The sequence below is a fragment of the Penicillium concentricum genome (assembly GCF_028827145.1).
Source record: "Penicillium concentricum strain IBT 3081 chromosome Unknown utg000002l_segment0_segment0, whole genome shotgun sequence".
Classification (NCBI taxonomy): Eukaryota; Fungi; Ascomycota; class Eurotiomycetes; order Eurotiales; family Aspergillaceae; genus Penicillium; species Penicillium concentricum.
This window is the reverse complement of record NW_026622755.1, coordinates 3693088-3720301: the sequence shown is the minus strand read 5'-3', so window position 1 is coordinate 3720301 and position 27214 is coordinate 3693088. Positions and strand designations below refer to the sequence as shown.

Genomic DNA, 27214 nt, shown 5'->3' with positions numbered 1-27214 from the left:
ATTTTTCATGTTTGTTTGATAGGATACCCCTTTGATTTGTTCAATCCTACGGTTTTCTTGCACTTTATGAATGAAATTCATCATCTCTGCCCCTATTTTAAGGCTGGCTTGAGACTATTTTGGACTAATACCCCATGGAAATGCATGCTACATCAAGAGCTATAGACGTTGACTCGTTAGGTTTGAACATTTCTGACTTCGAATCCTCACTGTCCTCCTAGAAATATAGAAGAAACCGAGATTTTCTTGGAAAGTATGCTTAAGGTGAAGTTAGTATAACTGAATGTCACTTATAATATCTAAACATCAAGCCGTCTCTTTTTCTTTTTCTTTCTTTCTTCTTGCTAGTCAAAGCCATAGGCAAAATGAGTGTTGTCATCTCAAGGAGGAGCCAGCATCTGTTATCTGAGAGCAAATCGAGCGAAGCTCTTTGAAGGGCCATCTCCAGACAACTGAAGCTCTTGCCTCCGTCGCTCCTCCCACGTCCCAGCAAGTTCAGCTTCTACCCGCGCGTGCTTTGCTACATCGAACAACGTCCAACTAAGTCTCATCATCGCACGAGACTGACTTCCGTCAACACGCCCGAGGAGCAGGCCATCGCCTTCCTTCTGACCTGCTGGAAAATTCTCAGAAGGGAAAGGTACGTAGCAGCCAGCTTCAACCCAGCTTTCGCACAATGTCTCCAAATTCGCAATGTTTCTCTACATTTTAATATTACCTGCTGATGTTATTGGCTATTACAGATCAATTGGGACAATGTCTCACTCGATATTGGTGTCAATATGACTGCCGAAGCGGCGTTAGTTCTTCAGCTCTGTTATGAAGCTTTTCGCAATTATTGACAACCAGCAGCAGAAAGTACTACTTCAGCATTGTGAAGAATGCCAAAGAGTTTGACCGCTCTGACAAGTATCCCGAAATCCCCGGAGACCCTTCCTGGCAGTCCGTTACGGCCGAGGAGATTGGCCCCATCGTCATTATTGAAGACTCAAATGATACATTATGTAGCGAAGATACACTTCGGATCCTGATCCATTGTCCTCACCCCTATCTACAGCCTCAAGGTCTTGTTCATTTACACATCGAGCCTATGACATACCTTTGCTTAGGGAATGAAGACAAGTATCTTTGAGTCGTCGCTAGTTCGCGGTCATTTGCAGTCTCTGCTGGTTCCTGGGCTGGGTGCTCTCTAGATAGCAACCTAATATGCTATAACTTTGATACACGGAATTTCTTCTCACTTCATTATGCAAGTAAGGGCGGGCTGGGGCTTTTTAGCAGAATATACGGTAAGCCACACATGGGCACACATTATTCATGACAGAACTAGATAGTTGTGGGAATGCGCACTGATATGTTCGAACTTTCGTTTTGTCAATAGACCACAAAGCCACTTTGTGACAAACTAAGCCGCGCTGCGAATCCTGCAATGAAGATACAAACGTACGCCCTGTGTACCATTGTCGGGTTTCTATTGTCATAGGGGACCGCTAGACAGGGATCTAACAATCAAGAATTGCCCTCCCGATGCTCCTAGTGACGCCCCTACAACAAATGTCTCCCATACAATTCTCACAAACCGAAGAGCACTTTTGCTTAGAGTTTGGCAGGTGAAGCTTAAGAATGCTTCTTCTGCTTCTCCTCCGAGCTTTTGCTCTTGTCCACGGAGCCACGTTGGGCTAAATACGTGTGTATGTGCTCGTTCACAATATCCATGATGCTCTTTGTGGCCTTGATGGTTTCCTTCGGGGGAGTCTGAGCTACCTCAGTGGGAGCCGCCTCGGTGGAAGATATCTCTGGCTGATCAATGAAGTTAGTTTCAATATCACTTGGATGCATAGAGGTTGGCTTGCCTTGCCATCGCCATAGATGTGGCCGTTGGTCAGCTTGTGTGCTTTCTTCAGCTTGGCATACTTCTTCTGAAACGACTTTCCACTAGCATAGCCAAAATCCTTGGCCACGAGCGCGAGATTGACCTGCAACTTAAGCTTAAGCATATCGACCTGGAATTCAAGCCAAAGTCTCGCAGAAACTTTCGATGAACTCTACCTTGTTTGTTTCCTTGTCGGTATGCTTCTTGATCGAGTCTAGATACTCCTGGTCCGGAGGGTCGTTCTTGTATGAAGGCATTTCTTCGGCGATCTAGGAAGGAAATCTCCAACCTCCTTCAGCAAGAGTGGATGGTTGTGAGGATAAAAGGTTCGCGGCAGCCTGGACTGAAGAGACAGTCAACTACAAGGGACGAACGAACCCAGGATACGTTTGATTCGTTTGATGCGTTCCTAGTTTTGGCTTACATCGCTTTATAAGCGACTCGTCTCCCTTGTTTTGAATCCGCATATATTCTTTTGGCAATCTAACAGTGATATGCTAGTCCAACTATACCTTTACTGCACGTCGATAAACCGTATTTATTGTGCAAACGGCGATTTGCAGGCTGTCATGGCACTATGAGCCTGTTTTATACCTTCAATAAAGAATCCAGACCTGGCTTCTCTTGTAAAAGGATTTTTGCACGAAAATTGCAGAGAAAGCAGGTCACAGCAAGATAGCAGGGTTGGTTCGCCAAAACACCAGTTACAGGCAACTACCCAATCCATTTTACATCTATATCCTATAATTGAATGATTCCCAGGTCAGTGTCTACATCTAGCTATGCGCGAAATGTAAGGCAAATTGCTAATGCACCTGGAAATAATATATTTCCCCACTCAAGACTTTATCATAAATCAACCTATGAATGCATGCTACCACCGCCAAATGAAACATAATTCCTTGTAGGGAGAACCAATCATACCATGCTTCACTTTAGTAAGTGGGTGAAAACAGCGAGACTAAATCAACGGTACTAGCTAATGAGAATATGAAGGCCCTTCTAGTCTCCAACAAAACCTGATCAATCTTGAATATTTTCAACTTTGACCACAACAGGATTGTCCTCCTGGTTTCCTGTGCTCTGTATCCCCTCCTCGATCTGCTGTTCTTCTTCCATTTTTACAGTCGGGCCTTCCTGGCGAGATGGAGGGCGTGGTTCCCAGGTGATGGTTGGGGCATAAGTGGTTGAAGGATTTATTTGTCCAGATTCCAGCAAGTCAAAGCTGGATTGAATGTTGGGCGATGAACAAGGATAACCGGCTGATGCAGTTGGGAACTGGTATGGATTCATGAAGGACGATGATGTTGCGGGACTAGGTGATGATATCCCAGGTGGTATGCTTGACGCCAGCCGGAACGGCATCGAGGCAAAATCTTGAGGAAAGTAATACTGTCCTTCGGTGCTGGCCTCTAACATCAACTGTGGGTAGTTCTGCAGGAGGCTCTGTAGATTTGTATTGCCTTGAGTGCCCGACTCGCACTTTACAAAGGGATCTCCCGGAAGAGAAGAATCAGTCGATTCCATGGTAGGCATCATGAGCGGCGGAGCCATTGGGAATATTCCTTGCATCTCAGCAGGGGGCTCCATGGTCTTTCCCTTCTTGGCCTTTCGCTTTGGTTTGCTTGCTCCTGAGTTTCCTTCCATCTGTTGTCGGAAGCGGGAATACCGCATACGAGCAGCATGACCATTGGAGACTTCGACATCGGAGGCGACCCGATTCCAATCGACCTGTCATATTCAAATAAGTTTAAATCAATCTTCACCTAATGGTTGGGAAATAAACTGACCGACTTCAGATCCAATTGCTTGATGATCGTGTAGAGGAACTTTGCAGTGGGAGTGTCAGTCTCTAAGACTTTATTCCGCTGACCCATGGCTGAGAAGGTGATCTCAGTGATGGAATGATAAAAATGATGTTGTGAGGACACTAGGAGGATTCATGAACAGTTTAGATCGGCTATATAACTGGTACAGAATAAAAAGATCATTGGGACATGCAAAGCGCTTGCCGACCACATCAATGCTTGCTTTGTACTCTGCAAATGTAAGAGAGATTTGTAAGAGAGATTAAGATGTGTGCGAATCATATGCCTCCTGGTACGGGTCTAGCAATCTGGTTTGCCTTATCCAACGCCAATTTCATCCTGCAGTATCCCGCCTGATTCTTTATACCTATGCTTTAGGAGGCATGTCAATGCTTTTTAGTATTTACAGTCCAACAAAGAGATTGAAAGAGAATCATTCTTTCCTTACAGATTCTTAGAAAGACTAAATGGTTAGGTCGTTGTATTAAGTTATGCAGTGGGCACGTGCCCCGTATAATGTTCACGTGATAGCCATTACCCTAGTCCGACCTATGTCGAGGGATTAATCTTCTCAGTGGCAATAAGAGGATACAGCCTGAAGTCCATTCGAGAGACTAACTCCTTGATCACTATACCTGAAGGCCTTTGATAAATAAATTCGCTCGTTGTGGACCATGCGTAGTACTACAAAACTACTATGTACAAAATGATTTTTGATGCCAAGACAAACGTACAGGAGTAGGCTTTAACGACACACTGACTAATTTAGCCCCACACCCAACCTTGGAAAGCCACGGCTATCCTCGACGTGATCAACGACATTGGTTAAATAGATGATCAAATCCCACGAATACTAACTCTCTCTTCCGAGAAACAGAGATAGACTCTAGCCAACATCATCATCGTCATCATCATCATCATCATCATGACTTTAGTAGCTATAGGGGCGTGCTATCTTGACACAATTCTAACGTAAGTTCTTTCCGCTGTGTCTTTTGGGAGTTACTTGCGTTTATAAAGTATGGTATTCACATGCTTTGGTTAGAACACCCCATTACCCAGGTGAAGATGAGAAGCTTCGTGCATCCAAAATTAGTCGTCGGCGCGGTGGGAACTGCCCAAATACTCTCGAAGTTCTAGGCCAATTGTTACAATATAGGCCATCGAATGCCGAATCATCCTTGAATCTCATCACTGTCCTTCCCTCCAAAACATCAGTGGCATCTCATCAAATCCAATCAAGCTTAGAGAATATGGTTCGGCTAGATAGTTGCATTTACCGAGAGACATTCAATGAGCCAGCTTCCAGTTACATTATCGCAAGCCAGGCCACCGGCAGTAGGACGATCGTTAATTACAACGAGCTCCCCGAGATGACTTGCGCTGAGTTCGCATCTGCTGTTGAGCCCCTACGCGCCGTAGCTAATCGACCCTGGTTTCATTTTGAGGTACGTTAAATATTGGTTAGGTGCTCCAGCTGGTCACGGTCACAGACATGCTAACTTGGACTCAGGGCCGTGCACCAGATGTAACATTGGAATGTATTCATTATATTCGGAAACATTTTCCAGAAGCTCAAATCAGTGTTGAGGTGGAAAAGCCAGGCCGGCCAGGCTTGCAGGAGCTTGCAGACGAGGCAGACGTTGTTCTCTACTCGAAGGGCTGGGCCCAGGTGAGATTCCATTTTTGGCTTTTTCCAATCACCTCTAACAGCTGAGCAGAACCACGGATATACATCTGCCGAGGATTGTTTGCGGGATCAATCGTTGAAGATAAGCCGAGTGTAGGCTTTACTGTCCCAGTCCCCATACAAATAATCTAATCTATCATTTATAGATCCTTGCTGTGCTGTACTTGGGGTCATGACGGGGCTGCAGCACTTGAACCAAAGACTGGCAACTTTGCTCATGTCCCCGCGCATACTGAAGGACTGGGAGTCATCGAGTGAGTTTTGACCTTGTCGGTGTAACACAGCACAAATTAGACCATACTGATAGTTTATAGCACCATCGGAGCTGGAGATACATTTAATGCTGGCTTGCTATACGGTCTCATCTATCGGAGTCAGGATTGGGATTTCCGAAAGAGATTGGAATTTGCAAATCTTCTTGCCGGCTTGAAGGTCACTCAAGAGGGCTTCGCAAACCTGCAGAGAGCGTTGAACTTTCCGTCATATTCGTCCTCCCTTTACTAAACAGAAATCTATCAAATCTCTAGATCTTCCCCTTTAAAGTCAAACCAGAATATTTAGCCGCCTATACAGCCTGGTGTCGTCTTAGTAGTGGTCCTTTCAGTAGTCTTTTCAGATATTCTGTTTATATATCTTTGGGATATTTCCTAGCGGCTTAATTTGTGCAGACGACTTTTCCATATACAACGTGGGATATTTAGTCGAAGAATCTTGTTGCCACTTATCTTCTATGCTTAAGTTGAGCTGTTTGGAATCAGAATGGTCGTAAGCTACAATACTTTGATGCTCTATTGTTAGACCAGTTTAGACAATATGAGTGGAATGAAGATATATATATAGACAGAATTGGAGACTTTTTAGATCCGTTGAACTTCAGCGTACTACTTAAAGTAACATTAGACAAATAACTCGCAAGACGCTATGTAGTGATCGCATAATCTAAAATTATAAAGCAATGTGTAAAACACCAACAAATACATTCATGGATGCTTTTAGTTATCACATTTGAAAAAGGCACCTTAATTGTTTGGCAGGAAAATAGGGCGGTAAAAAATGGCAAATATATCGATAGCCCACCTGCACGTGACACAGCAAGGTTCAGGGCGGTGGAAAACAAAAAATATTCTGCCATCAACTTTTTGATCTCGGCCTTCTTTTGCACGATTAATTTCAATTCCATTTTTTGACACAATCAACAGTCACCATGGCATCAGTTTACAAGAGTGTCTCAAAGAAGGCGGCTAGACAGCCCACCGAAGATATGTCTGACGAGGACATCGAGATGGAGGAGCTCCTCAATGCGGAAGACGACACCACAGATAGCGAAGAGGAAGAGTCCGACGACGGCGAGCCAGCTGAGGTTGTGAAGAAGCAGCTTGCTTCTGGATTCATGCCCAAGACCCGAGTACTTATCTTGACCTCCAGAGGCGCTTCTTACCGGTATGAATATTGCGCCTTTAGATATGTGCTGAATCAGTTTACTGATCTGACAATTTGTTTTTCTCTAGCCACCGACACCTGATGGGCGATATCTGCGGCCTCCTCCCCCATGCCCACAAAGAGACTAAGCTCGATACGAAAAAGAAAGCTGCCGGATACAACCTCCTCCTGAACTCTCTTGCCGACCTGCACTCGTGCAACGTTATCTTCTTCCTCGAGGCGAAGAAAAATGGCCAGGATCTTTACCTCTGGCTTTCACGCCCTCCTAATGGCCCCACTATTAAGTTCCACCTCAACAACTTGCACACAATGGGCGAGCTCGGCGCTGGATTCGCAGGAAACTGCCTCAAGGGCGGCCGTGGCTTGGTCGTGTTCGACCGCTCCTTCGATGAGCAAGGCCCAGATATGGGCGCTCCTGGTAGCGAATACCGTGCGCTTGTTCGGGAGATGCTGCGCGGAGTTTTCTGTGTGCCCAAGCGTGGTGTCAGAGGCATGAAGCCATTCGTCGATCGCATCATCGGTATCTTTGGAGTGGACGGCAAGATCTGGATTCGCGTTTATGAGATTCGCGAGTCTGAGCCTGGTAAGAAGAAGGACGGCGAGGAGACTGTCAAGCCAGTACCAAGGGGCAAGGACTCCCCCCTGCCCGAGGTTTCTCTGGTTGAGATTGGCCCCCGCTTCGTTCTGACCCCCATCGTCATCCTCGAAGGCAGCTTTGGTGGACCCGTCATCTACGAGAACAAGGAGTACGTCAGCCCCAACCAAGTCCGTAGCGACATCCGACAGGGCAAGGCTGGCCGTTACTCCCAGCGCCGAGACGGCCAGACTGATCGGGTGGCCAAGCGCTCCGATCTTGGACTGTCTGAGAACTCTGTGCGGAAGGTGGATGCGTTGGACACAAGGAAGCTGTTTGCATAGGGGGTTTATGTTTTTGTTTCGTCGTGCTATTTCTAGACTTGATATCCCTCGGGATGATGTTTCGACTACATGTGTATATTTGATGCGACGCTTTCATCATGGTCCGTTAAGGCGTCAGGGCAAAGTCTCATCCTGGTTAATTTCAAAAGTTGAATTATTTCTATTTGTTCCTTGATTTTGCCTGGTTCATTGCGATCCCGGGAGCTTTGTCTTCAGGGTATGTAACCGGAAGGGCAGATTAGTTGGACCCCTGGGCAGACGCAAGGGGCAACATTAGCTAAGCGTTATATAAAGCCCTCGACGCCATCCGTCGCCCAAGGTCCATCTTTGCCTCTGGACACCATCTATCATGGCATCATTTTTGTTGGCTAGCCCTATATGGCTACAAGGAAATTGCCCTTCCAATATGTTTACTCTTGATCCCACACTATCTCTTGCTTCTGTTAGCCCCAACGGCGGGGTCCGTATCTAATAGGCCCACTGTACACACGACAAGTGCTGATTGCTTTGGTGACAACGCTCTTGATTTATACATCAATCCTCGAAATTCAACCGTCTTTCTTTCTTTCAAATTACCTGATACAAATAACAACCTCTCATCAGGTAAGTCAATCATCCATTATCACTTTATGAGTCATTCTAATGGTGTTATTCTTTACAGAAACAATATAGATATTCCCATCATGCCAATTCATCATCTTGCAACAGAGCTTCTGCTCCATATATTTCGCTCATGCGACTCAGTCTCCGATGTCTTGAACTTATCAGCCATCTGCCGTCGACTGCACCACGTCTTCAACTCAACAAGCAAATTGCATATCCTAGCAAGTGTCGCGGAGACTGAATATGGTCCCCTTGACGATGTCATTCAAGTCGTGACACAAAATGAGAGCCAGCCCGCTCATCTTATCCGACATGCGCCTATGTCTGATTCCCTTCTGAACCAAGTCATTCATCTCGGCCAGGTGGCGCGGAAGTGGGAGACGATTTACCCGTTTAAGAAGTGGAAGATAGACTTCGAGAATCGTCGCTCGCTCACCGATGAGGAGCGACTACGGCTGCGCCGCGCAGTATATCGATTATGGCTGTACCACAGTGCATTCCACTCTCGTGTTTATGATCGCCATTCTCGTAGTCTTCGCCATGTGGTGTTGGAGCGCGCCCAGTTGCTCCACAACTGGTCCACCCAAGAGCTGGCCGAGATTGAGGATTTGCGCCTCGTCATGGGTGATATTGTACAGAATCACATCTGTCCTAGTAATGTGACAATTCAACGCAAATTTCGCAAGCGTTATCCAGACAGCAGCCAGCAACTCTCGTTCAATATCCACCTCAATTATCCTCCCCATTCAACTACTTCTCTGTCTTCGCATGATCACTCTTTGCTTCAGAAAGGTCCTGACACCTCAATTCAACAATACTTTCATACGGCCCACCCAGGCAACTATGCCGAGTCGCCAGCCAAATACCGGTCTCGATTCCGCAATGACCTTTCCCATGACCCAGGGTACGAAGGTTGGGGTGACGAGATCCCGCATTACTACATTATGCAGGACATGCTGAAGTTGGACCCTGGTCAGATATTATGGCTACGCGACCATGCTTTGCTGAAGGAACAGGTAGAAGAGTATGTATGGTCTCTGGGGGCATGGTTCCGCAACAACGGTGAAACGTTTGGCGATACGTTGGAATATGTCATGAATGAACGTGGTCTCGAGGTTGGGGAATTTCGATCTGCAGTGGCTGCTCGTGACATGGGCATTATCCTAAACTAGATTTATACTTGTCGACCTTTTGATATAATCGAAATATACGAATTCCCTGTCAGCGCTCTAAATTGTAAATATCCCTCCTTAGCAACCTGGCGCCTGCAAGGTTGTCCCGAGGTCCAAGCGCTAATTATTAATATGGCGCTATAAAACCTTGGGCCCGGAGAAATAAATTGCCCTGTGGAGCACGTGGATCCTATCTTCGACGCATTGACACTGTCTCCTTACTATGTTGGACGAATTCTACTAAAAGGGGTGGATTGAATATACGATTTTGAGAATTTTCATACAAAAGCCACGCAGCCGCAATGTTAGACGCCCAACAAAGGTCATTGCACCAGCCACTGTGTTCATCATCGTAGAAACATATCAAGCACACTAGCTGGGCGAACAGAAAAAAAAGGGGATCAATTTCGTCGACCACGGGGAAACGAACAAAAAAAAGACGGAAGAAGGGGAATCCGACAGCTGGTAACATCGATTCCGGACCCCTACCTTCCCGTGTGGTTTCTCTAACAGATCCCGCCTGTGTATCATCTTTGTAGCCGTCGAATTTCAGACTCTAACACAGATCAAGACCATCTCAGTATCACATCGCAAAAGGAGAGTCGTGGCAGTCGGTGCATCGTCCTTGTGAGGGGTAATTTAGCAGCAGCCCGGCTTTTGCTCGCTGTCTTGCTTGCTGGGGTCGATAACGGGACGGCGGTCGAGGACCTGCTGGCCACCCTCTCCGGAGTCGAGAGCCTTACTGGAAACGATGCGGTAGATTTCTATCGAAATTAGCATGCTATACCAAATTCCAAGGGATAGACAACCAACCTGTAAGGATGTTCTGGAAGGCCAGCTCAACGTTACTGGCATCAAGAGCGGAGGTCTCGATGAATGAAAGGTTGTTCTCGCCTACTGAATGTCAGCGCCATACAATGAAACCGACTTTCGGGAAACGCACTAGCAAACTGCTTGGCCTCCTCTGTGGGGACCGCACGCAGGTGGCGCAAATCGCTCTTGTTACCAACGAGCATGATAACGATGTTCGAATCGGCGTGATCCCGTAGCTCCTTCAACCACCGGTTGACATTCTCGTAGGTCTGGTGTTTGCTGATATCGTAAACAAGGAGGGCACCGACAGCACCACGGTAGTAGGCAGAAGTAATCGCACGGTAGCGCTCCTGGCCAGCGGTATCCCAAATCTGTGCCTTGATTGTCTTCGAGTCGACTTGAATCGACCGGGTCGCGAACTCCACACCGATCGTTGACTTCGAGTCCAGGTTGAATTCGTTGCGGGTGAAACGACTCAAGAGGTTAGATTTACCAACACCAGAGTCTCCAATAAGCACCACTATTTACTCCACAATACCTCCGCTGTCAGCCTCGAAATCTTTTGGGAGGGGGTACAAGGAAGGGGAGGGCGGGCATCAGCATAAGGTGGCGACGTTACCTTTGAAGAGGAACTGTGGGTGGTATCATCATCAGCATATACTTCTGAGACATGAAGAAGCTCGTCGTCTTAAATCAACTCACGTCATATTCGTCGTTGGCCATTTTGAATGTAATCGAGCTAGTAAAGCTCGAAAGGTGGTATCAAAGTACAGGTAAACGTGGCGGATAAGTGAAGACTGAGGGGTGTATTTGGTAACTTGAGAGGGCGAAAGCGAGATACGTCAGTACTAAGCTCGCAGCAGGTAGAAAGGAAACCAGAGGAGCGCACACACGGGAAGTAATAGAGAATCAACAGGGGATAGTCAGCGATGCCTGGGCCGAGTGTCTCTCCTTAATCGTTCCCACCCGTTGTGGCTTAGTGTGGGGATCACGTGTGTTGGCGTTTGGCGCGCGGGCGGTATCTTTTATCTATGGGCAGTAACCGTCAACTTTCTTTGTTCTTATTGCTTTTCCTTTTGCTCTTATTAGTTTGCTTTTTCCCCTTAATCTTTTTCATATCCAATGAATATGAAATACGGTAGGCTTTCGCTCTATCTTGATATCCCCGATGCCCCGCAATTCAGTCTCAATCCGAGCACGGTCTTGCTTCCACCTTGGGCATGGGGCATTGGAAGCTGCACAATGAAGCCTTTGTTGACTTAATTTAGCAGGATACTACAATGGCATCAGATTCTGAAATGAACAATGCCTTTGATGAAAGTGGAGTTGGTGATGCCGACTCTCTGGCATCTACCGCAGCAAGTGAAGAGGAAACCGAGTATCTCGTGAATGACATCCATGCGGAACGGAGGTTCTTCGTAGAACCGGATTCTGAGGATGACGAGGGCATCTTTATCACTCAGTATTTGGTCGAGTGGGCTGGGTACAGCATAGACAGGTGCAGTTGGGAGCCGAAGGAAATGTTCACTTCGGAAGAGACTCTAGATGGCTGGGAAGAGAAAAAAAGCAGATCGCGGAGGGCAAGGTGACTCCCTTCGATCTCAAGTCATGGGAGAAGCATACGGCCTTGTTGGAGAACAAGAAAAAGAAGCGAAAAGAAGAGCGAAGGCGCAAACGAGAACAAAGGGCACGTAAGAAAAGCCTCCCTCGGGCTGGCTCGTCTCGACTGGCCAATCCCGATGTTGTAGATTTCCATGAGCCCGAAGCAGGTATTGCATCACACCGATCCAGTCGCCTCTCCGTCGATTCCACCGCTTCGGCCTTGTTTGTTCCATCTGAAACCCCTCCCCCATCAAAAAAGGTGACGTCTCGCCAATCGCAGCAACAAATAGCACCTCCGGGATCAGCTATCTCCAGCGCGCAAGCAACTCAGAAAGATCCTCTGAAATCAACAACATTGAGTGCACAAACGCCAACAACCCTAAGCCAGCTTCCAAACTCCCGATTTGCTCAGCTCGCAAAGAAGAGTACTGCCAAGCAGAAAGCCCCGGTGCGCCAGAAGAGCCCACCACAAGTACCAAGGCCAATATTGTCTTCTTTTGGTACGGGCCCGGGGGCCAAGCGCGCATACCGTGATAATAAATGGGGCGAACGAGCACCGGATTTGTCACAGATGGAGCTGATGAAGCCTTCTGAATTTGCACCAAGGATGAACATAGGCTCCACTACCTCAGTCGTGGGTCCATCTGTAACAAGTCTCAAATCCCCGGAAGCCCAAAATCAACCTGCTCCTGAGAATCCAGTCAGCCTGCCTGATCGACTAAAGCCAGGCACTGGTCAAATAAGCGATAAAGCTGTAGAGCAGCCAAAGAAACCTATTGTTCTCGCGCCCTCATCAGTCATGGCTCCTCCAGTGCCTCGCTCTTCGAACTTAGGCTTCACTACATCGGTTTCCTCGTCGGCTGTGTTGCCTGCCCCCAGTGCGCCGTCGAATCTAGAGAGACCTGTTGGCCCCGTAGATTCCACTATCTCTATTTCCTCGCCAGCTACCCAATCAAACCCCGTTCCACAGGCCAATCTCATCCAGCCTGGCGATTCTGCCAATTCTATTGTCTCTATTGTTTCGCCGCCAGGTGAGGCTCCTTTGAAGAATCCTGCTGGGCGGTCAACCTCTGCCCTTACTGCGTTCTCGCCAGCTTCTTATCCCCCGTCACAGGTCAATATCGACAGGCCTGCCGGTCCTTCGGTGTCTACTAGCTCAGTCTTCCCTTCAGCTATTCTTTCGGGGACCCGTACGGAGGCTACTTCGATGAAATCTGCTAGACTCACGGGTTCTAACCTTACTCCTTTCTCGCCAGCCATTCCGACCAAGCCCCGTGCAATGGTCGGTCTCGACAGGCCTACTGAGAATCGAGACTCGCAAGAAAGCCGAGAGACAATCCGAGGTTGGGACAGCTATAGACCAGACTCATCCAGAAAACCTAACACAATCATGGCCGATACCTACCGACCGTCAGAGCTCTCTCGTCGGCCATCGCCCTCTCGACGATCACCACTCCGTCGACGATCGCCACCCTCTCGTCGGTCACGGTCACGGTCACCACTCCGTCGACGGTCTCCTTCTCGTCGGTCACGGTCCCCGGGTCGAGCACCAAGATCTTCTTTCCGTGATGCGAGTGGTAGTTACGCACCTCGTAGCCCATCTCCGAATTATTCTCAGCTTGCGTCAAGATCCTCAAACTCAATGGGGTTGAATGAAAACCTATCAGCCAAAGCCGAAGCACTTGCTCCCACCGAATCCGGAGCTGGAGCATCTGGTCAGCCTAGGGCTTTCATCGCGACCCAAATTCCAAAAATGCCGGCGCGTATGGCTTGGCCGCCTATTCGCCTCAAGATTGGTCAATACTGGTGCTTCAAGGGAGAAGCTCTTATTCACGTGTTTGTCGGGCCCAACAGGAGACCCCTTGGTGCTTTCAGATTATGCGGCATCCGTTCACAGGTCCAGCAATCTTTGATTCTTGCTAACAAAATGAACACACACCAAGTTGAGGTTTGGTTTAAGCACCTGTGCACAGTCAGAGACTACGAAAGATTATGCGAATCCAGTGTCAGTACCGGATCCGTAAATTTGTCTATATAATGCTAACATCGGCTACAGGAGATGAATTCTGTGCTGAGTACCGGCTGGATCGAGGGCTTCAGCGACACCAGCAAAAATCTCTTTGATCTAGCAGAGGATCTGCGAAAGGACGACCTCATCGCCATTCACTATCCTATGGGGAACAGAGACAGTGCGGGAATTGTCTGGGTTGTTTGGTCACGCGGGTCACAGGAATTTAAGTTTCCACGTCCTAATGATGAAGTGCCACCCGACGTTCCTCTACTCATTGCCGCTCGCACTATGCTCGCACCGATAAAAGTTCTAGGAGCAGCTGGATCTAGCCTGCCCAGCGGGCGACCCAGTGGGCTTTTGCCAGATACATCTTCACTGCGCCTCGAGCCTAGTGCAGATGATGGCCTAGAGTCTGGCAGTCCCAGACAGTCAAACTTCCATGATATGAGAATGAGTGGATCCTTGCAACCGCGAAAGATGCCGGCCCCAGCGATTCAAAGCTTTTCGCCCGCAAGTGAGCTCAAGGATAATTTAATTGGCGCTAACCCACCCCAAGCAAAAATTGCAGATCAAGCGGACCAAGCCGGCCACCAAACGGTTGAAGAGTTCTTGAAGAAAACCCTCAAAATCAATGTGGAAGAACTTGCGACAATTGAGGAAGGCGGGAAACCTTCAAAAGCTGGTATTTTCTATTTGCACTTTCCCTCGGGCAATGAAGAAGTACAAGAAGAATTGCAACTTTTGAAGGCACACCTCCTGGAGTACCATGAGAAGATTGTATTAACAAGCGACAATCCTGGAGATTGGGAAAAATTTGTGCAGAACAGCAGACAGGGCGTGGCCATAGTATGTGATCGATATTTACATGCTTACAATTGTCAAACTAACCGGTAGTAGTTTCACGAATCATTCGTCAGATACGATACGTTGCAGCCTCCGCTCAATTCTGTGCTTCCTACCCATTCGTTCAACTATTGGATTGTTCGCATTCGCAGACCACTCGAATTAGTTGATCCCCGCTTTTGTTCACCTAGTGACCACCATCTACGCATATTTCCATATGGCGGTGTCATACTTCTCACTGAAGACGTATTGACAGACCTAAAAGGGGTGGCCGTCACTCTCCAATGGATTCGGAATGCAAACAGGAACAAGCGCAAATCTTGGACCTTGATGTTCCCTCCCCGCATACTTGAATGGATCGAAAGGAGACTCGACGATGAAAATCACTCACAAGATCATGGACTGTATGTCATACCTCTTTACTGCTATTTGATTCAAGCTTCTAATGAACCTATATATAGTCTGCTGCTTATCCGCACGTTGATCATCAAGAACAACGTCATGGACCCTCGTACAGCCTTGTTCGATGAAGCCAGTCTACAGCCTAACTCAAAAAGCAACGTCATCGCACCTTCTATTAATGAATACGGTACTCGCACAGAGCACCATAACCTTAAAATCAAGAAAAAGTCGAACGCGACGCAGATCATCTGATCGAATTCTTCGCTGGGTGGTCACTGATTAACATACCACGTTTCCGGAACTTCATTGCTGTCACCTCTCTCAATGCCCCCGCTGCACGATGGGATAAATGGGGTCATGTGACTGTCATGCAGGGTGGCTTCCGCCATTTTTTCAAACGTTTCAAAGTGGACTCCGTGGGCCTGATGACCTACCTGTCAGGGTCAGGTGGCTCTAGTTCTAAGCCACGGCCTTCTACTGGCCAAGTAGCTACCCCGTCGAGCGCAACCACACCCCAGACGCCCAATTGGGCATCTCACAACGCGAACGCCTCTATTCCAGCTACCTTCACAGGCAGCCCGAACGACAATGGCACGAACAAGTACCCTGCTCCCTACAAATGATGTCCTACGAAGTTCGGATCAAAGCAGGTTACACCGCATATACTCCTCTTCCTCCTTTTGCACAAACTTTGACGATACCCCTGTTTCTGTATGTATTATGTCTAGAGCTCTACGAGGCCACGAAATGAATACCCCAATCAATGTCTACATATGTAACTTGTAGCCATGTATACTACTTTTGTCTGATTGTGTTCAAAGTTGAGACCGAACGCTCGAGCAGTAACGGAAGACCTATCATATGAACATTCGGAATTTCCAAAAGTATAGCTTTGCTAAACTGCACGCTAATTGCCGCCAATGCAACTGTGAGACGAAGAATAACACCAGATATGAAAAGTCGCCGGGGCAGAGATGAAAGCATACCATTTATTTACACCTAACCAGTCGCTCGATTCTGGTACTCCGGGAAGTCCGACACATTGGAGTCCTCCGCATTATCTTGCGTTGTAGTCTTTTGAGCCTGGTCCTTCTTTCCCCCGCGAGTCTTTGCTTCCCACTGACTTTCCTCGGCTGAAATCATAGCATTGAAACGCCCGCCCTGTCCACGGGCAAGGTAGATGGGCTGTTCTTTGCGCTCGGCCACAGCCTGGTTCACGAGGACGAATTTCACGCTCGAGCCTGGCGCTTCGAACATAGCGTCACTGAGAATGGTCTCCATCTCGGTGCGTAGCGCGCGTGCGCCGGTGCCCATTGTGAAGGCATTGGCGGCGAGCTTGTGGAGTGCTGGTGTGGTGAAGCGCAACTCGATACCCGAGAGGGAGAATAAGGTCGTGTATTGGGCTAGAAGGGAGTTGCGGGGTTCGGTTAGGATGCGCATAAGTAAGGGTTGAGACAGGGCGGAGAGAGCGGCGGTGACGGGAATCCTGCCGATCAGCTCTGGGATGAAACCGTAGCTTTGCAGGTCTGAGGGTGTTAACAGGTCAAGTGCGTTGAAATAGGTTGGCTCGGCGCCAGAACCGGCTGGCGAGGCAGAGGAGAAGAAGGGGAGGTGCTTCTTATATAGCGCTTCTTCCTCAGACCCTGGGAGGATTGGAAGTGGCTGGTTGGTAGAGATATTTGGCGAGCCAGGGAAATCACTAGTATTTGAGGGGGTCCGAACAGGCTGACCAAACCCTATGGACCCACGGGATATTCGATCCATGATAGATTTGTGCAGTCCAACGAAGGCGCCAGAGAACACGAACAAAATGTTGTCTGTGCGCACATTGTACACTTCTCCCTTGGCGGCTGGGCTGGGGTTGTGGGGTTGAAATGTCCCATTCCCCAAGGGACTGTTGGAGGGATAGCTATTCGGGGCACTAGTTGCGCGGGGGTTCTTCTCTGGCTTGGCCTGGACCTGCACGGTTGTGCCTTCGATGATCTTGAGAAGCGCCTGCTGTACTCCTTCGCCACCGACATCTTTGCCATGACTGACCTTTGCAGCTGCAATCTTGTCCACCTCATCAAGGACAATAATTCCACGCTCTGCCTGCTCCACGTTGTAGTCCGCAGCTGCCAAAAGTCGGTGAACACACACTTCTGCATCCTCTCCAATGTAACCGGCTTGCGTGAACACAGTGCAATCGGAAATACTGAAAGGCACAGAAAGCACCCGAGCAAGAGTCTTTGCCATAAGTGTCTTCCCTACACCAGACGGACCAAGTAACAAAATATTGGACTTTTCAAGCTGTAGCGGTGACGTATCGGTGAAATCGGATTGCTCTAAGGGGGTGTTTGGGCGGGATTTCGGGGGTTGAGGTATACTGGTGTTCTTGTGCACCCCTGTGATATCATCTGTTGTATCGAAGAATAAATCAGGAACTGAGTGACAACATCAAAAATCAATAGGTGATATACCGTCTAAGGGGTGAAACTCGAGTGCCTCCCTCCGCTGACGCTTCGCGAGAGATTCGGCTGCTTCTTCCTGCCGGCGCATTAACTCCTGCACGCGCTGGTAGTGATTGTACACAGCGACACTGAGCACTTTCTTTGCTCGATCCTGACCAACGACATATTGATCGAGATACTGCTTTAACACTTTCGGTGTGATGCGGGGTGCGCCAAAAGCCGGGGTTGATCCTAATGGCCCGAGAGTAGGGCCTCCCGTTTCACAGCTACCAGTAAAGGGTTGGCTGGTAAATTCTGACCGATTGAATTGAGACGATGTCGGAAATTTGGAGGAGCTAGCCAGTTGGCGTGTTGGCCAGTATGATTGAGGAAGCCGATACCGGACAATGTCACGACGAGCCAAGGTGGCCGGAAGGCGAAGCTGTAAGTGCCGCCACAGCATTGCTGGGCGCCAGTTGATCACAGGGGGTTTATGAGAGGCGAATAGAGAGAGCCCAGAAGACGCAGAGTAAAGGAAGGATGATTGGAGAGCGATGGATCAGATACCGGTTAGCCAAGGTTCCCCGCATGGGGGCAGGTGATCTTATCTGATGAGTCATCGGGCCGATGATAGACCGGCTATTCATAGCTATTCACAGCTAAATTCAACTACAAGAAGCAATCGAAGGAAATCGAGAGCTATATTTGGCGCTCAAAGCCTGGCATATCTCGGCCTCCGGCAATCTTGCAGATCATACCGCCGGAAGGCTAAGCCTGAAATCATCGCAACGCCCAAATACAGGGAGCACTATGATGTCACAGAGGAACATACCTCGTCTATACTCCAAGGACCTTTTGCTCAGCGCTGTCAACCCAGCTTGAAGAAAAGCCATTACTTATCTGGCGATTGTTCGAAGTTGGTATACTAACGCAACACTTGTGCAGCAGTATACCGTCATGCAAAATGTCATAGATGTCGAATCCATCTAGTCCGATCCGTGGAGGGGGAAATATGGCGTTCATCTCAATAAGCAAATGCCTATGTAGTTTCCAACACTCATTCCGAGACACCAACCCTCATCTCTACAATTTCAAGCAGGCATGAGATCAACGGAGACTTTTAATCTCCCAGAAAGAGTTGAGCAGCGAGGATTGGGATGATGCAGAACCGCACTTGAGAACATAAGCTGGATAGAAACCTAGCTCTCTCAAGGTGTTGAAGGCGCTATAATATTTGAGTTGTTGCAAATTCGGTTCTGATTTCTACGATAAAAAAAGTTGTAGGATAGTAAAATAGATGCAGCTCTTTCATGACAATGATGGGTATTTGGTTATTGGTCTCTAATGTCGAAAGCTGTTCGATAGCGTCCGTAGCCCTAGAAGGAGGCCGGAAAGTGTTGGATTCCCAAGGAATATAGGAATGCTTGAGCCGCAAGACCTGATTAGAACCAGGTGTAGATTTCACCGTTCAGATCCAATAGAAGCAAGTGGTTCGATCGTGTTTTGGTTGAGCGCAGTACACTCCAGTGTATTTCCAGTGTATTCGCCTAAACTCAACTTTTAGAAGAGTCTTTGGATGCATTTTTCACCTCATTGCCGGAGTTCACTTGTTAGACAGATATTCACGGCTAGCGGCAACCAGAGTGGCTCGGTCACCGAGAAATTTTGATTTTCATGCTGGCCACCCTTATTTATTCTCCTTGAACACAGGCTGTTGTTCCATCGTCTGTGAGATGAAGTTGCGCAGGGCCGACCACCGACCGGCTGTCGGATTCGACTGGGTGCTGGCCTCATTGTTGGCAGCCGGGGCTGATGTGATGTTGGACATCTCGGTCAGGTTCTTGTTGAAGCGGTCTCGCTCCAATTTCTCGAGTTTTTCCCGGCGTTTCAGGGAACCTGGCTTGTGTCTCAAAGTCTTCTGCTTGATCACGTTCACTTGACTGGCGGCATCGTTGGATTCTTCCGCCTCGGGCAAGGCATCGGCCAAAGATTCGAGGTTGGCGACAAGTTTTTTTGATGCTCGTCGGCGCTTGGGAGTCTTCTGGGAATTTTTCTCAATCTTAGACACGAGGGCAGCATGCTTGATCTGACGCTTATCCCTTTTGGTCGTGCGAAATTCGTCACCAAAGACACTGGGTTTGGCTATCGCGCCTCTGCCCGAGGCAGTCTTTGATTTTCGAATAGGAGCCTGTGAAGATAGGACGATAATTAACCGGCTGAAAGTGGAAGATAAGTAGTGTAACTTACCATGTTGACATGTGAGATCTACGGAGAGCACAGTAAAAGACGAAATTGCGACGGGGAAAAGCGAAAGGCCGCCAATCCTTCACCGCCCGAATCCACAATCCCCACCCTTTTTTCCAGGAACTCAACGCTGTTTGGCTCCAACGGACTATTCCCGAGGTCAGGTCAATAAATAATATTTGTCAAAAGGCAAAAAATATTTATTAAAACAGTCCGTGACGTTATCAAGTTCTCGTTGCTCCGAAGTTCGACGTCTTTCCTGTGACATCAGAAGTGATCAGAAGGCAATCCCGGAAAAAAAAAAAACTGAAACTGGGGTCCCAACGCGACAAAATATATGGATATACGCCTCAACCTACGTCGGATTTGCGTTCCTCACTCTACCATATTTCTACCTCGGTCACCCACTCGGTTCCAGACCCGATTCATAATTCCACCTTTGCCCCCGCTGAATCCTTTGCCTTTTAAATCCACCTTCTCCGGACATCTCTCCCGCAGGTCAATTGTCTCTTCTACAAACATCATGGGTTCTCTCGGTCCTTATCAGCGCAAGCACAAGATCACGGTGGTGGGCTCCGGTAACTGGTAATCAGTCCCTAAAAGGACTGCCATGAATTTGTGCTAATTGTGTTTCTCAATAGGGGCTGTGCCATCGCTAAGATCGTCGCCGAAAATGCCTCCAGCAACCCCGAACTCTTCGAGGAGAAGGTAGAGATGTGGGTGTTTGAGGAGAATGTCGAGATTCCAAAGACTTCTAAGAACTACAATGCCTCGAATCCCGGCCCTCAGAAGTTGACTGAGGTGATTAACAATGTCCACGAGAATGTCAAGTACCTCCCAGGAATCCAGTTGCCAGTCAACCTGCACGCCAACCCATCCCTGGAGGATGCGGTGAAGGACAGCACACTCCTCATATTTAACCTCCCCCATCAGTTCATCATCAAGACCTGCGAACAAATCAAGGGCAAGATCCTCCCCTACGCCCGTGGCATCTCGTGCATTAAGGGTGTGGATGTCAACTCAACGGGTATCCACCTCTTCTCCGAGACCATTGGCAGAATCCTTGGCATCTATTGTGGTGCCCTGTCTGGTGCAAACATCGCCAATGAGGTTGCCCAAGAGAAGTGGTCCGAGACCAGCGTCGCCTACGATCCCCCACACATGGACTCCCAGGTGCCCACTCCCCAGCGGTCGCCTTCTTCCTCCACAACCAACTTGGTGGAGTTCCAGCATAAGGACACCACGGGTCAAATCTCGGAGGTCAAGTTGCAGGCTCTGCCGTCAGCCTACCCTCCTGTCGACCATTCCGTGCTGAAGTCCCTCTTTCACCGTCATTACTTCCACGTGCGTGTTGTCAACGATGTTGCCGGTGTCTCTATTAGTGGCGCTCTTAAGAACGTTGTTGCTCTGGCCGCTGGCTGGGTTGTCGGCATGGGATGGGGTGATAACGCCAAGGCAGCTATCATGCGCGTGGGCCTGATGGAGATGGTCAAGTTTGGAGACACATTCTTCAGTGCCACTATTGACAACCGCACCTTCACCGATGAGAGTGCCGGTGTGGCAGACTTGATCACCAGTTCCAGCGGTGGTCGTAACTTCCGCTGTGCCATGTACAGCGTCCAGCGCAACTTGCCTATTGAGGAGATTGAGAAGACTGAGCTCAATGGCCAGAAGTTGCAGGGTACCCTGACTGCTGTGGAAGTTAACAGCTTCCTGAAGAACCAGGGCATGGAGGATGAGTTCCCTCTCTTCACTGCTGTTTTCCGTAAGCATTTCCCTCTATCCTCTGCCATGTGACCCCTCGATCCAAGCTAACGTTGCACAGGTGTTTTGGAGGGAACCATGAAGGTCGAGGAAATTCCTTCTTACATTGAGCGGTAAAATAACATCCCTTCGAATGTCCTTTCTATCTTCGTTTTACTTATCAAAACATTTGGTTCCCCTATAGCCCCCCTCAAGCCCGAACCCCGACTTCTGCATCACAAAATTCCAACGATGGCGCTCAGTTCACTGCTGCACGATTATAATTAGGGCCGGGATTGGATATTGGAGATTGTATAGACTTTTATGACCTATATTTACTGCATGTGGATTATCTTCTAGACATTTTGAATCTAAGACTGTTACAATAAATTTTTATGTACATCGACGTAGGTGTTGATAGCTAAAAATACCAAGGAAAATGCATGATGTCATTCCCCGCGCGGTCTGGGCTTTCTCCAGGAACATATGAGGGGAACGGTCCTCTGGACCCAACTTTTTCTTCCTTGCTTTTCGAGTCTTTTTTTTTTCTCCTTAAATTTTCTCTCATCTCTCATCTCTGTCCTCTTCATTATCGCAGTGAAAGTAGGGTGAATCGCTCTAGATTCTCCTGTACTCTCACGATCCCTTGGCTTAGAACCGAATTCATCCAATCGTTAACCCGCAATGGCCTCCCCACGTCAGGTCTACTTGCTTCCACTGAAGGATGATGGTTCCCCAGATGTACCCGGTGGGTACATTTACCTGGCTCCTCCACCGAAATCTGGATACGTGCTTCGATTCATCATCGAAGGAACGAGCTCCATCTGCCGACAGGGCAGTCTCTGGGTGAATATCCCCGAGGAAGGAAAGCCCTTCGAACGTTACTCGTTCCGCGAGTTCAGGTAGATCTTCCCAGTTCTTTCTTATATGCTGTGCAACTTGAGGGCAGTCGCTAAACAGAAGTAGACTGCAGCCCAACTTCAATGAGAACATTCAGATCGATATCCCCGTGACATTCGCGGGAGCATTTGCTTTCTACACAACATTTTCTCCGCTACCAGAGTTCTCAGTCGAGGAGGTGTCTGCCCCGAAGCCGACTCAGACGCCTGTTCACTACATTGATGTGTCGCCCAAACTTACCCTTCAGGGGAAAGACTTGCCGCTCAATGCACTCTCTATCTTCTCGGTGATCTCAAAGTTCATGGGTGAATACCCCACAGACTGGGACAGACACCTTCGTGGAATTGGCCAGCGGAACTACAACATGGTTCATTTCACACCCCTCATGCAGCGTGGCTCGTCCAACTCACCCTATAGTATTTTTGATCAACTGGCATTTGACAGCGCATTTTTCCCTAATGGAGAAGACGATGTCGCGTCATTGGTCGCGAAGATGGAGAAAGATTATGGTCTTCTCACACTGACTGATGTGGTCTGGAACCACACAGCTAATAATAGCAAGTGGCTGGAGGAGCATCCCGAATCTGGATACAGCGTGGAGACCGCGCCGTGGCTGGAGGCAGCCTTCGAGCTGGACTCGGCGCTTTTGAAATTCGGCGATAGCCTCCAGGACGAAGGTCTTCCGACAGAGTTCAAAACCGAGGAAGATCTGGTGACAGTCATGAACGCGGCGCGCAAGCAAGCCATTGATGGAACTCGTCTATGGGAATTTTATGTTCTCGATGTGAAGGATAACGTTAAGAAGATTTTGGACGAATGGATCAACGCAAATATCGACCCCGCCCTTGTCGAACGGGACGAGATGCAGCAGTTCAAAAACTGGTCGCTCACCCAACAAGCCAACGTTCTTCGCGAGTTTGGCATTCCAACCGTCAAGCAGGTTCTCGGACGGTTTGGCCGTGCTGTCGACCCGAAGTTTGGAGCAGTTGCTTTGAATGTGCTTCTTGGGGATTACAATGAGGCACACACCAACCTCGCCGAAGTTGAAGAGACCTTGACCAAGCTCCTCGACGAGGCCAACTTGCCATTCTACAGGGAGTATGATGCAGACGTTGATGTTATCATGGATCAACTGTTCAATCGCATCAAGTATCTCAGAATTGAGGATCATGGTCCCAAGATGGGTCCTGTCACCAAGGAAAACCCATTGATTGAGACTTACTTTACCCGCCTGCCTCTCAATGATGTCACGAAAAAGCACGACCCCAAAGCCCTGGCTTTGGTCAATAACGGTTGGATCTGGAATGCCGATGCCATGAAAGATAATGCCGGGCCGGATTCCAGGGCCTATTTACGCCGCGAAGTTATTGTGTGGGGTGATTGCGTAAAGCTTCGATACGGATCCTCTCCAGAAGATAGTCCTTTCCTCTGGGACTTTATGACACGGTATACCCGCCTTATGGCCAAGTACTTCACTGGGTTCCGAATTGATAATTGTCATTCGACGCCGCTAGTGGTTGCAGAATATTTGCTGGACGAAGCTCGCAAAGTCCGGCCTGAGCTGACTGTGTTTGCGGAACTCTTCACGGGCTCGGAGGAGGCCGACTATGTCTTCGTCAAACGTCTGGGCATCAATGCTCTGATTCGCGAAGCCATGCAGGCCTGGAGCACAGAAGAGCTGAGTCGCCTTGTTCACCGTCATGGTGGCCAGCCGATAGGTAGCTTCGAGATGGATTTGCCTTCTGCCGGCAGTAGTCATGCCATTGCGTCAGCTAGGTCTGGTAACACCGAAGACAAGATCACTCATATTCGGCCCTGTCCAGTGCCGGCCTTGTTCATGGACTGTACCCATGACAATGAGGTCTCTGCTCAGAAGCGCGACGCCAGGGACACTCTTCCCAATGCTGCTCTTGTGGCAATGTGTGCCTCCGCGACTGGAAGTGTGATGGGCTACGACGAGGTGTATCCCAAACTCATCGATCTTGTCCACGAGACTCGACAATACGCCTCTCAATCCTCTAATTCCGAGAGTCTGGCCGTCGGATCTGGAGAGGGTGGAATTGGTGGTGTCAAGAAGCTTCTGAATGAGCTCCACACTATGATGGGAGTTGAAGGCTATGACGAAACTCACATCCATCACGATGGTGAGTTCATCACTGTCCACAGAGTTCACCCCAAGACCAGAAAAGGTATCTTCTTGGTCGCACATACTGCATTCCCTGGCAATGAGAGTGGCGCAATTCTCGCCCCCACCCATATTTCTGGTACTAGTGCCAAGCATATCGGATCGTGGCAGCTCGAGGTTGATACCAGCGATGAAGCAAAGGCGAAGGTTCTGGCCGATGACCAGTACTTGAAGGGTCTTCCCAGCCATACCCGCGACATTGAAGGCACCAAGATCGAGCAAAACGACAAAGAAGTCAAAATCTCCGTACTGGATTCTCTTGTTCCTGGGTCCATTGCTCTTTTCGAGACATGGATTCCTGGCGCAGATCATGACGATGGATTTGAAAACAACCTCACCAACGGTGCGGACGATGCATTCTCTGAGCTCAGCTTGGTTGATCTAAACTTTGTGCTATACCGGTGCGAAGCTGAAGAGAGAGACTCTAGCGACGGTCAGGATGGCATTTACACCATTCCGAACCATGATCCTATGGTCTATGCTGGTCTTCAGGGCTGGTGGAGTGTCCTTGAGGACATCATCAAGTATAATAAACTTGGCCACCCACTCTGCGATCACTTGCGAGAGGGCCAGTGGGCTTTGGATTACATCATTGGTCGCATGAAGAAGGCGGCTTCCAAGGAAGGATATGTTGCCCTGGAAAAGCCTGCCGCATGGCTTCGTGAGAAGTTCGACACTGTCCGCAACTTGCCCAACTTCCTTTTCCCGAGGTATTTCGCAATCATTCTGCAGGTTGCATACAACGCTGCTTGGAAGAGAGGTATTCATCTCCTTGGAGACAATGTGCGGCACGGCCAAGAATTCATTCACCAATTGGCTATGGTCAGCGTTCAACAAACTGGTTATGTGAAATCCGCTTCCTTGTGGCCCACCAAGATGGTCCCCAGTCTTGCAGCTGGACTGCCTCATTTTGCAGTTGACTGGACAAGATGCTGGGGAAGAGATATCTTCATCTCTATCCGTGGCTTATTCCTTTGCACTCAACGCTTTGATGATGCCAAGGAGCATATCATTGCTTTTGCGAGTGTGCTGAAGCATGGCATGATTCCCAATCTGCTGAGCAGCGGAAAGTTGCCAAGATACAATTCTCGGGACTCTGTCTGGTTCTTCCTGCAAAGTATCCAGGACTTCATTGAAATGGCCCCCAATGGTATTGAGATCTTGCAAGAGAAGGTTCCAAGACGATTCTTGCCTTATGACGACACTTGGTTCCCCTTCGATGATTCCCGAGCGTACTCTCAGTCTCCGACTCTTCTCGAATGTGTCCAGGAAGTGTTCCAAAGACATGCTTCTGGCATGTCTTTCAGAGAATACAACGCTGGCCCCGATCTTGATTGTCAGATGAAGCCCGAAGGCTTCCAGATCGACATTAAGGTTGACTGGGAAACAGGTTTGATCTTCGGTGGCAACCAGGATAACTGTGGTACTTGGCAAGACAAGATGGGAGAAAGCACTAAGGCTGGAAACAAGGGTTTCCCTGGAACACCCCGCGACGGTGCCGCCATCGAGATTACCGGTCTCGCCTACAGCGCTCTGGCGTGGGTGGCACGTCTCCACGAATCCAAGACGTATCCTCATGAGGGCGTAGAGATCAGCGATGGCAAGAAGATCACTTTTGCCGAATGGGCCGGTAAAATCAAGGACAACTTCGAGCGGTGCTACTTTGTTCCCCTCGATCCCAGCGAAGATAGCCAGTACGATGTGGACGCGAAGATCGTCAACCGCCGAGGAATCTACAAGGATTTGTACAAGTCGGGCAAACCCTACGAAGACTACCAGCTTCGTTCCAATTTCCCCATCGCAATGACAGTCGCTCCGGAGCTATTCACGCCTGAAAAGGCTCTCGTCGCTCTATCGATTGCCGACTCCGCAATTGTGGGCCCTGTGGGCATGGCGACACTGGACCCATCTGATCTCAACTACCGCCCATACTACATCAACTCCGATGACTCCGATGACTTTGCGACTGCCAAGGGTCGCAATTACCATCAGGGTCCGGAGTGGGTCTGGCAACGCGGTTATTTCCTCCGTGCCCTATTACATTTCGATCTCCTGCGCCGGAAGACGCCCGAGGAACGGACTGAATGCTTCCAGCAAGTCACCCGACGACTTGATGGTTGCAAGAAGGCATTGCGAGAGAGCCCTTGGAAGGGGCTAACAGAATTATCGAACAAGGCCGGAGAGCATTGTAATGATTCGGTGAGTTACTTTCGTATTGATATATTTTTGTACAGGATACTAACAGAAATTATAGTCACCCACCCAATCCTGGTCCGCTGGGTGTCTGCTTGACCTCTATTATGACGCAGCGAAGCATTCCTAGATTTGTTTTTGGCTTTTGGATACACGATTGATTGGATATTTCCTTGGACACATTGCATAGTAGATATCATGCATTGACAAATTTTTTCAGCGTCTTAACTGGATTCATAGTTGCACCGCGTCAGATTTATTGCAATCTAAACTACATGATCTGCAGAAATCATTTCAAAGTTGGGTCAATGTAGATGTACAATGCTGTCATTGCCACATAGTTCA

At 48.7% G+C, this 27214-nt stretch overlaps 12 protein-coding genes across 12 annotated transcripts; 7 read left to right on the top strand and 5 right to left on the bottom strand.

The window, feature by feature from the left end:
* Positions 1-449: 449 nt before the first annotated feature.
* N7517_005034 (uncharacterized protein) lies at positions 450-1132 on the top strand (the record flags this gene model as incomplete). The annotated part of the gene is made up of 3 exons (XM_056722764.1): positions 450-695; positions 744-799; positions 850-1132. Coding segments are annotated over 3 exons (585 nt in total), but the record flags the coding sequence as incomplete, so codon positions are not given.
* Positions 1133-1617: 485 nt separating this feature from the next.
* On the bottom strand, positions 1618-2130 carry N7517_005033 (uncharacterized protein; the record flags this gene model as incomplete). The annotated part of the gene is made up of 3 exons (XM_056722763.1): positions 1618-1828; positions 1915-2003; positions 2050-2130. 3 exons carry the CDS (start codon positions 2128-2130, stop codon positions 1618-1620), a joined length of 381 nt encoding a protein of 126 aa, XP_056579013.1.
* Positions 2131-2896: 766 nt separating this feature from the next.
* Positions 2897-3750, bottom strand: N7517_005032 (uncharacterized protein; the record flags this gene model as incomplete). Its single annotated transcript, XM_056722762.1, has 2 exons — positions 2897-3604; positions 3664-3750. The coding sequence occupies 2 exons, from the start codon at positions 3748-3750 to the stop codon at positions 2897-2899; spliced, it is 795 nt and encodes a 264-aa protein (XP_056579012.1).
* An 856-nt stretch (positions 3751-4606) lies between these two features.
* On the top strand, positions 4607-5848 carry N7517_005031 (uncharacterized protein; the record flags this gene model as incomplete). The annotated part of the gene is made up of 6 exons (XM_056722761.1): positions 4607-4653; positions 4727-5129; positions 5150-5353; positions 5403-5464; positions 5518-5625; positions 5686-5848. Coding segments are annotated over 6 exons (987 nt in total), but the record flags the coding sequence as incomplete, so codon positions are not given.
* Positions 5849-6575: 727 nt separating this feature from the next.
* On the top strand, positions 6576-7729 carry N7517_005030 (ribosome biogenesis protein BRX1; the record flags this gene model as incomplete). Its single annotated transcript, XM_056722760.1, has 2 exons — positions 6576-6811; positions 6880-7729. 2 exons carry the CDS (start codon positions 6576-6578, stop codon positions 7727-7729), a joined length of 1086 nt encoding a protein of 361 aa, XP_056579010.1.
* A 683-nt stretch (positions 7730-8412) lies between these two features.
* Positions 8413-9504, top strand: N7517_005029 (F-box protein; the record flags this gene model as incomplete). Its single annotated transcript, XM_056722759.1, has 1 exon — positions 8413-9504. One exon carries the CDS (start codon positions 8413-8415, stop codon positions 9502-9504), a length of 1092 nt encoding a protein of 363 aa, XP_056579009.1.
* Positions 9505-10143: 639 nt separating this feature from the next.
* On the bottom strand, positions 10144-11040 carry N7517_005028 (Rab family GTPase; the record flags this gene model as incomplete). The annotated part of the gene is made up of 5 exons (XM_056722758.1): positions 10144-10268; positions 10318-10398; positions 10448-10837; positions 10937-10949; positions 11020-11040. The coding sequence occupies 5 exons, from the start codon at positions 11038-11040 to the stop codon at positions 10144-10146; spliced, it is 630 nt and encodes a 209-aa protein (XP_056579008.1).
* A 557-nt stretch (positions 11041-11597) lies between these two features.
* Positions 11598-15798, top strand: N7517_005027 (uncharacterized protein; the record flags this gene model as incomplete). Its single annotated transcript, XM_056722757.1, is given in 6 exon segments — positions 11598-11800; positions 11812-13924; positions 13976-14776; positions 14828-15177; positions 15235-15362; positions 15398-15798. 6 exon segments carry the CDS (start codon positions 11598-11600, stop codon positions 15796-15798), a joined length of 3996 nt encoding a protein of 1331 aa, XP_056579007.1.
* Positions 15799-16174: 376 nt separating this feature from the next.
* N7517_005026 (putative ATP-dependent Clp protease) lies at positions 16175-18067 on the bottom strand (the record flags this gene model as incomplete). Its single annotated transcript, XM_056722756.1, has 2 exons — positions 16175-17571; positions 17635-18067. 2 exons carry the CDS (start codon positions 18065-18067, stop codon positions 16175-16177), a joined length of 1830 nt encoding a protein of 609 aa, XP_056579006.1.
* A 1224-nt stretch (positions 18068-19291) lies between these two features.
* N7517_005025 (FAM207/SLX9 family protein) lies at positions 19292-19854 on the bottom strand (the record flags this gene model as incomplete). Its single annotated transcript, XM_056722755.1, has 2 exons — positions 19292-19792; positions 19852-19854. 2 exons carry the CDS (start codon positions 19852-19854, stop codon positions 19292-19294), a joined length of 504 nt encoding a protein of 167 aa, XP_056579005.1.
* Positions 19855-20371: 517 nt separating this feature from the next.
* On the top strand, positions 20372-21875 carry N7517_005024 (glycerol-3-phosphate dehydrogenase family protein; the record flags this gene model as incomplete). The annotated part of the gene is made up of 4 exons (XM_056722754.1): positions 20372-20433; positions 20490-21613; positions 21674-21725; positions 21797-21875. 4 exons carry the CDS (start codon positions 20372-20374, stop codon positions 21873-21875), a joined length of 1317 nt encoding a protein of 438 aa, XP_056579004.1.
* Positions 21876-22275: 400 nt separating this feature from the next.
* On the top strand, positions 22276-26999 carry N7517_005023 (putative glycogen debranching enzyme Gdb1; the record flags this gene model as incomplete). Its single annotated transcript, XM_056722753.1, has 3 exons — positions 22276-22493; positions 22558-26875; positions 26931-26999. 3 exons carry the CDS (start codon positions 22276-22278, stop codon positions 26997-26999), a joined length of 4605 nt encoding a protein of 1534 aa, XP_056579003.1.
* Positions 27000-27214: the final 215 nt, after the last annotated feature.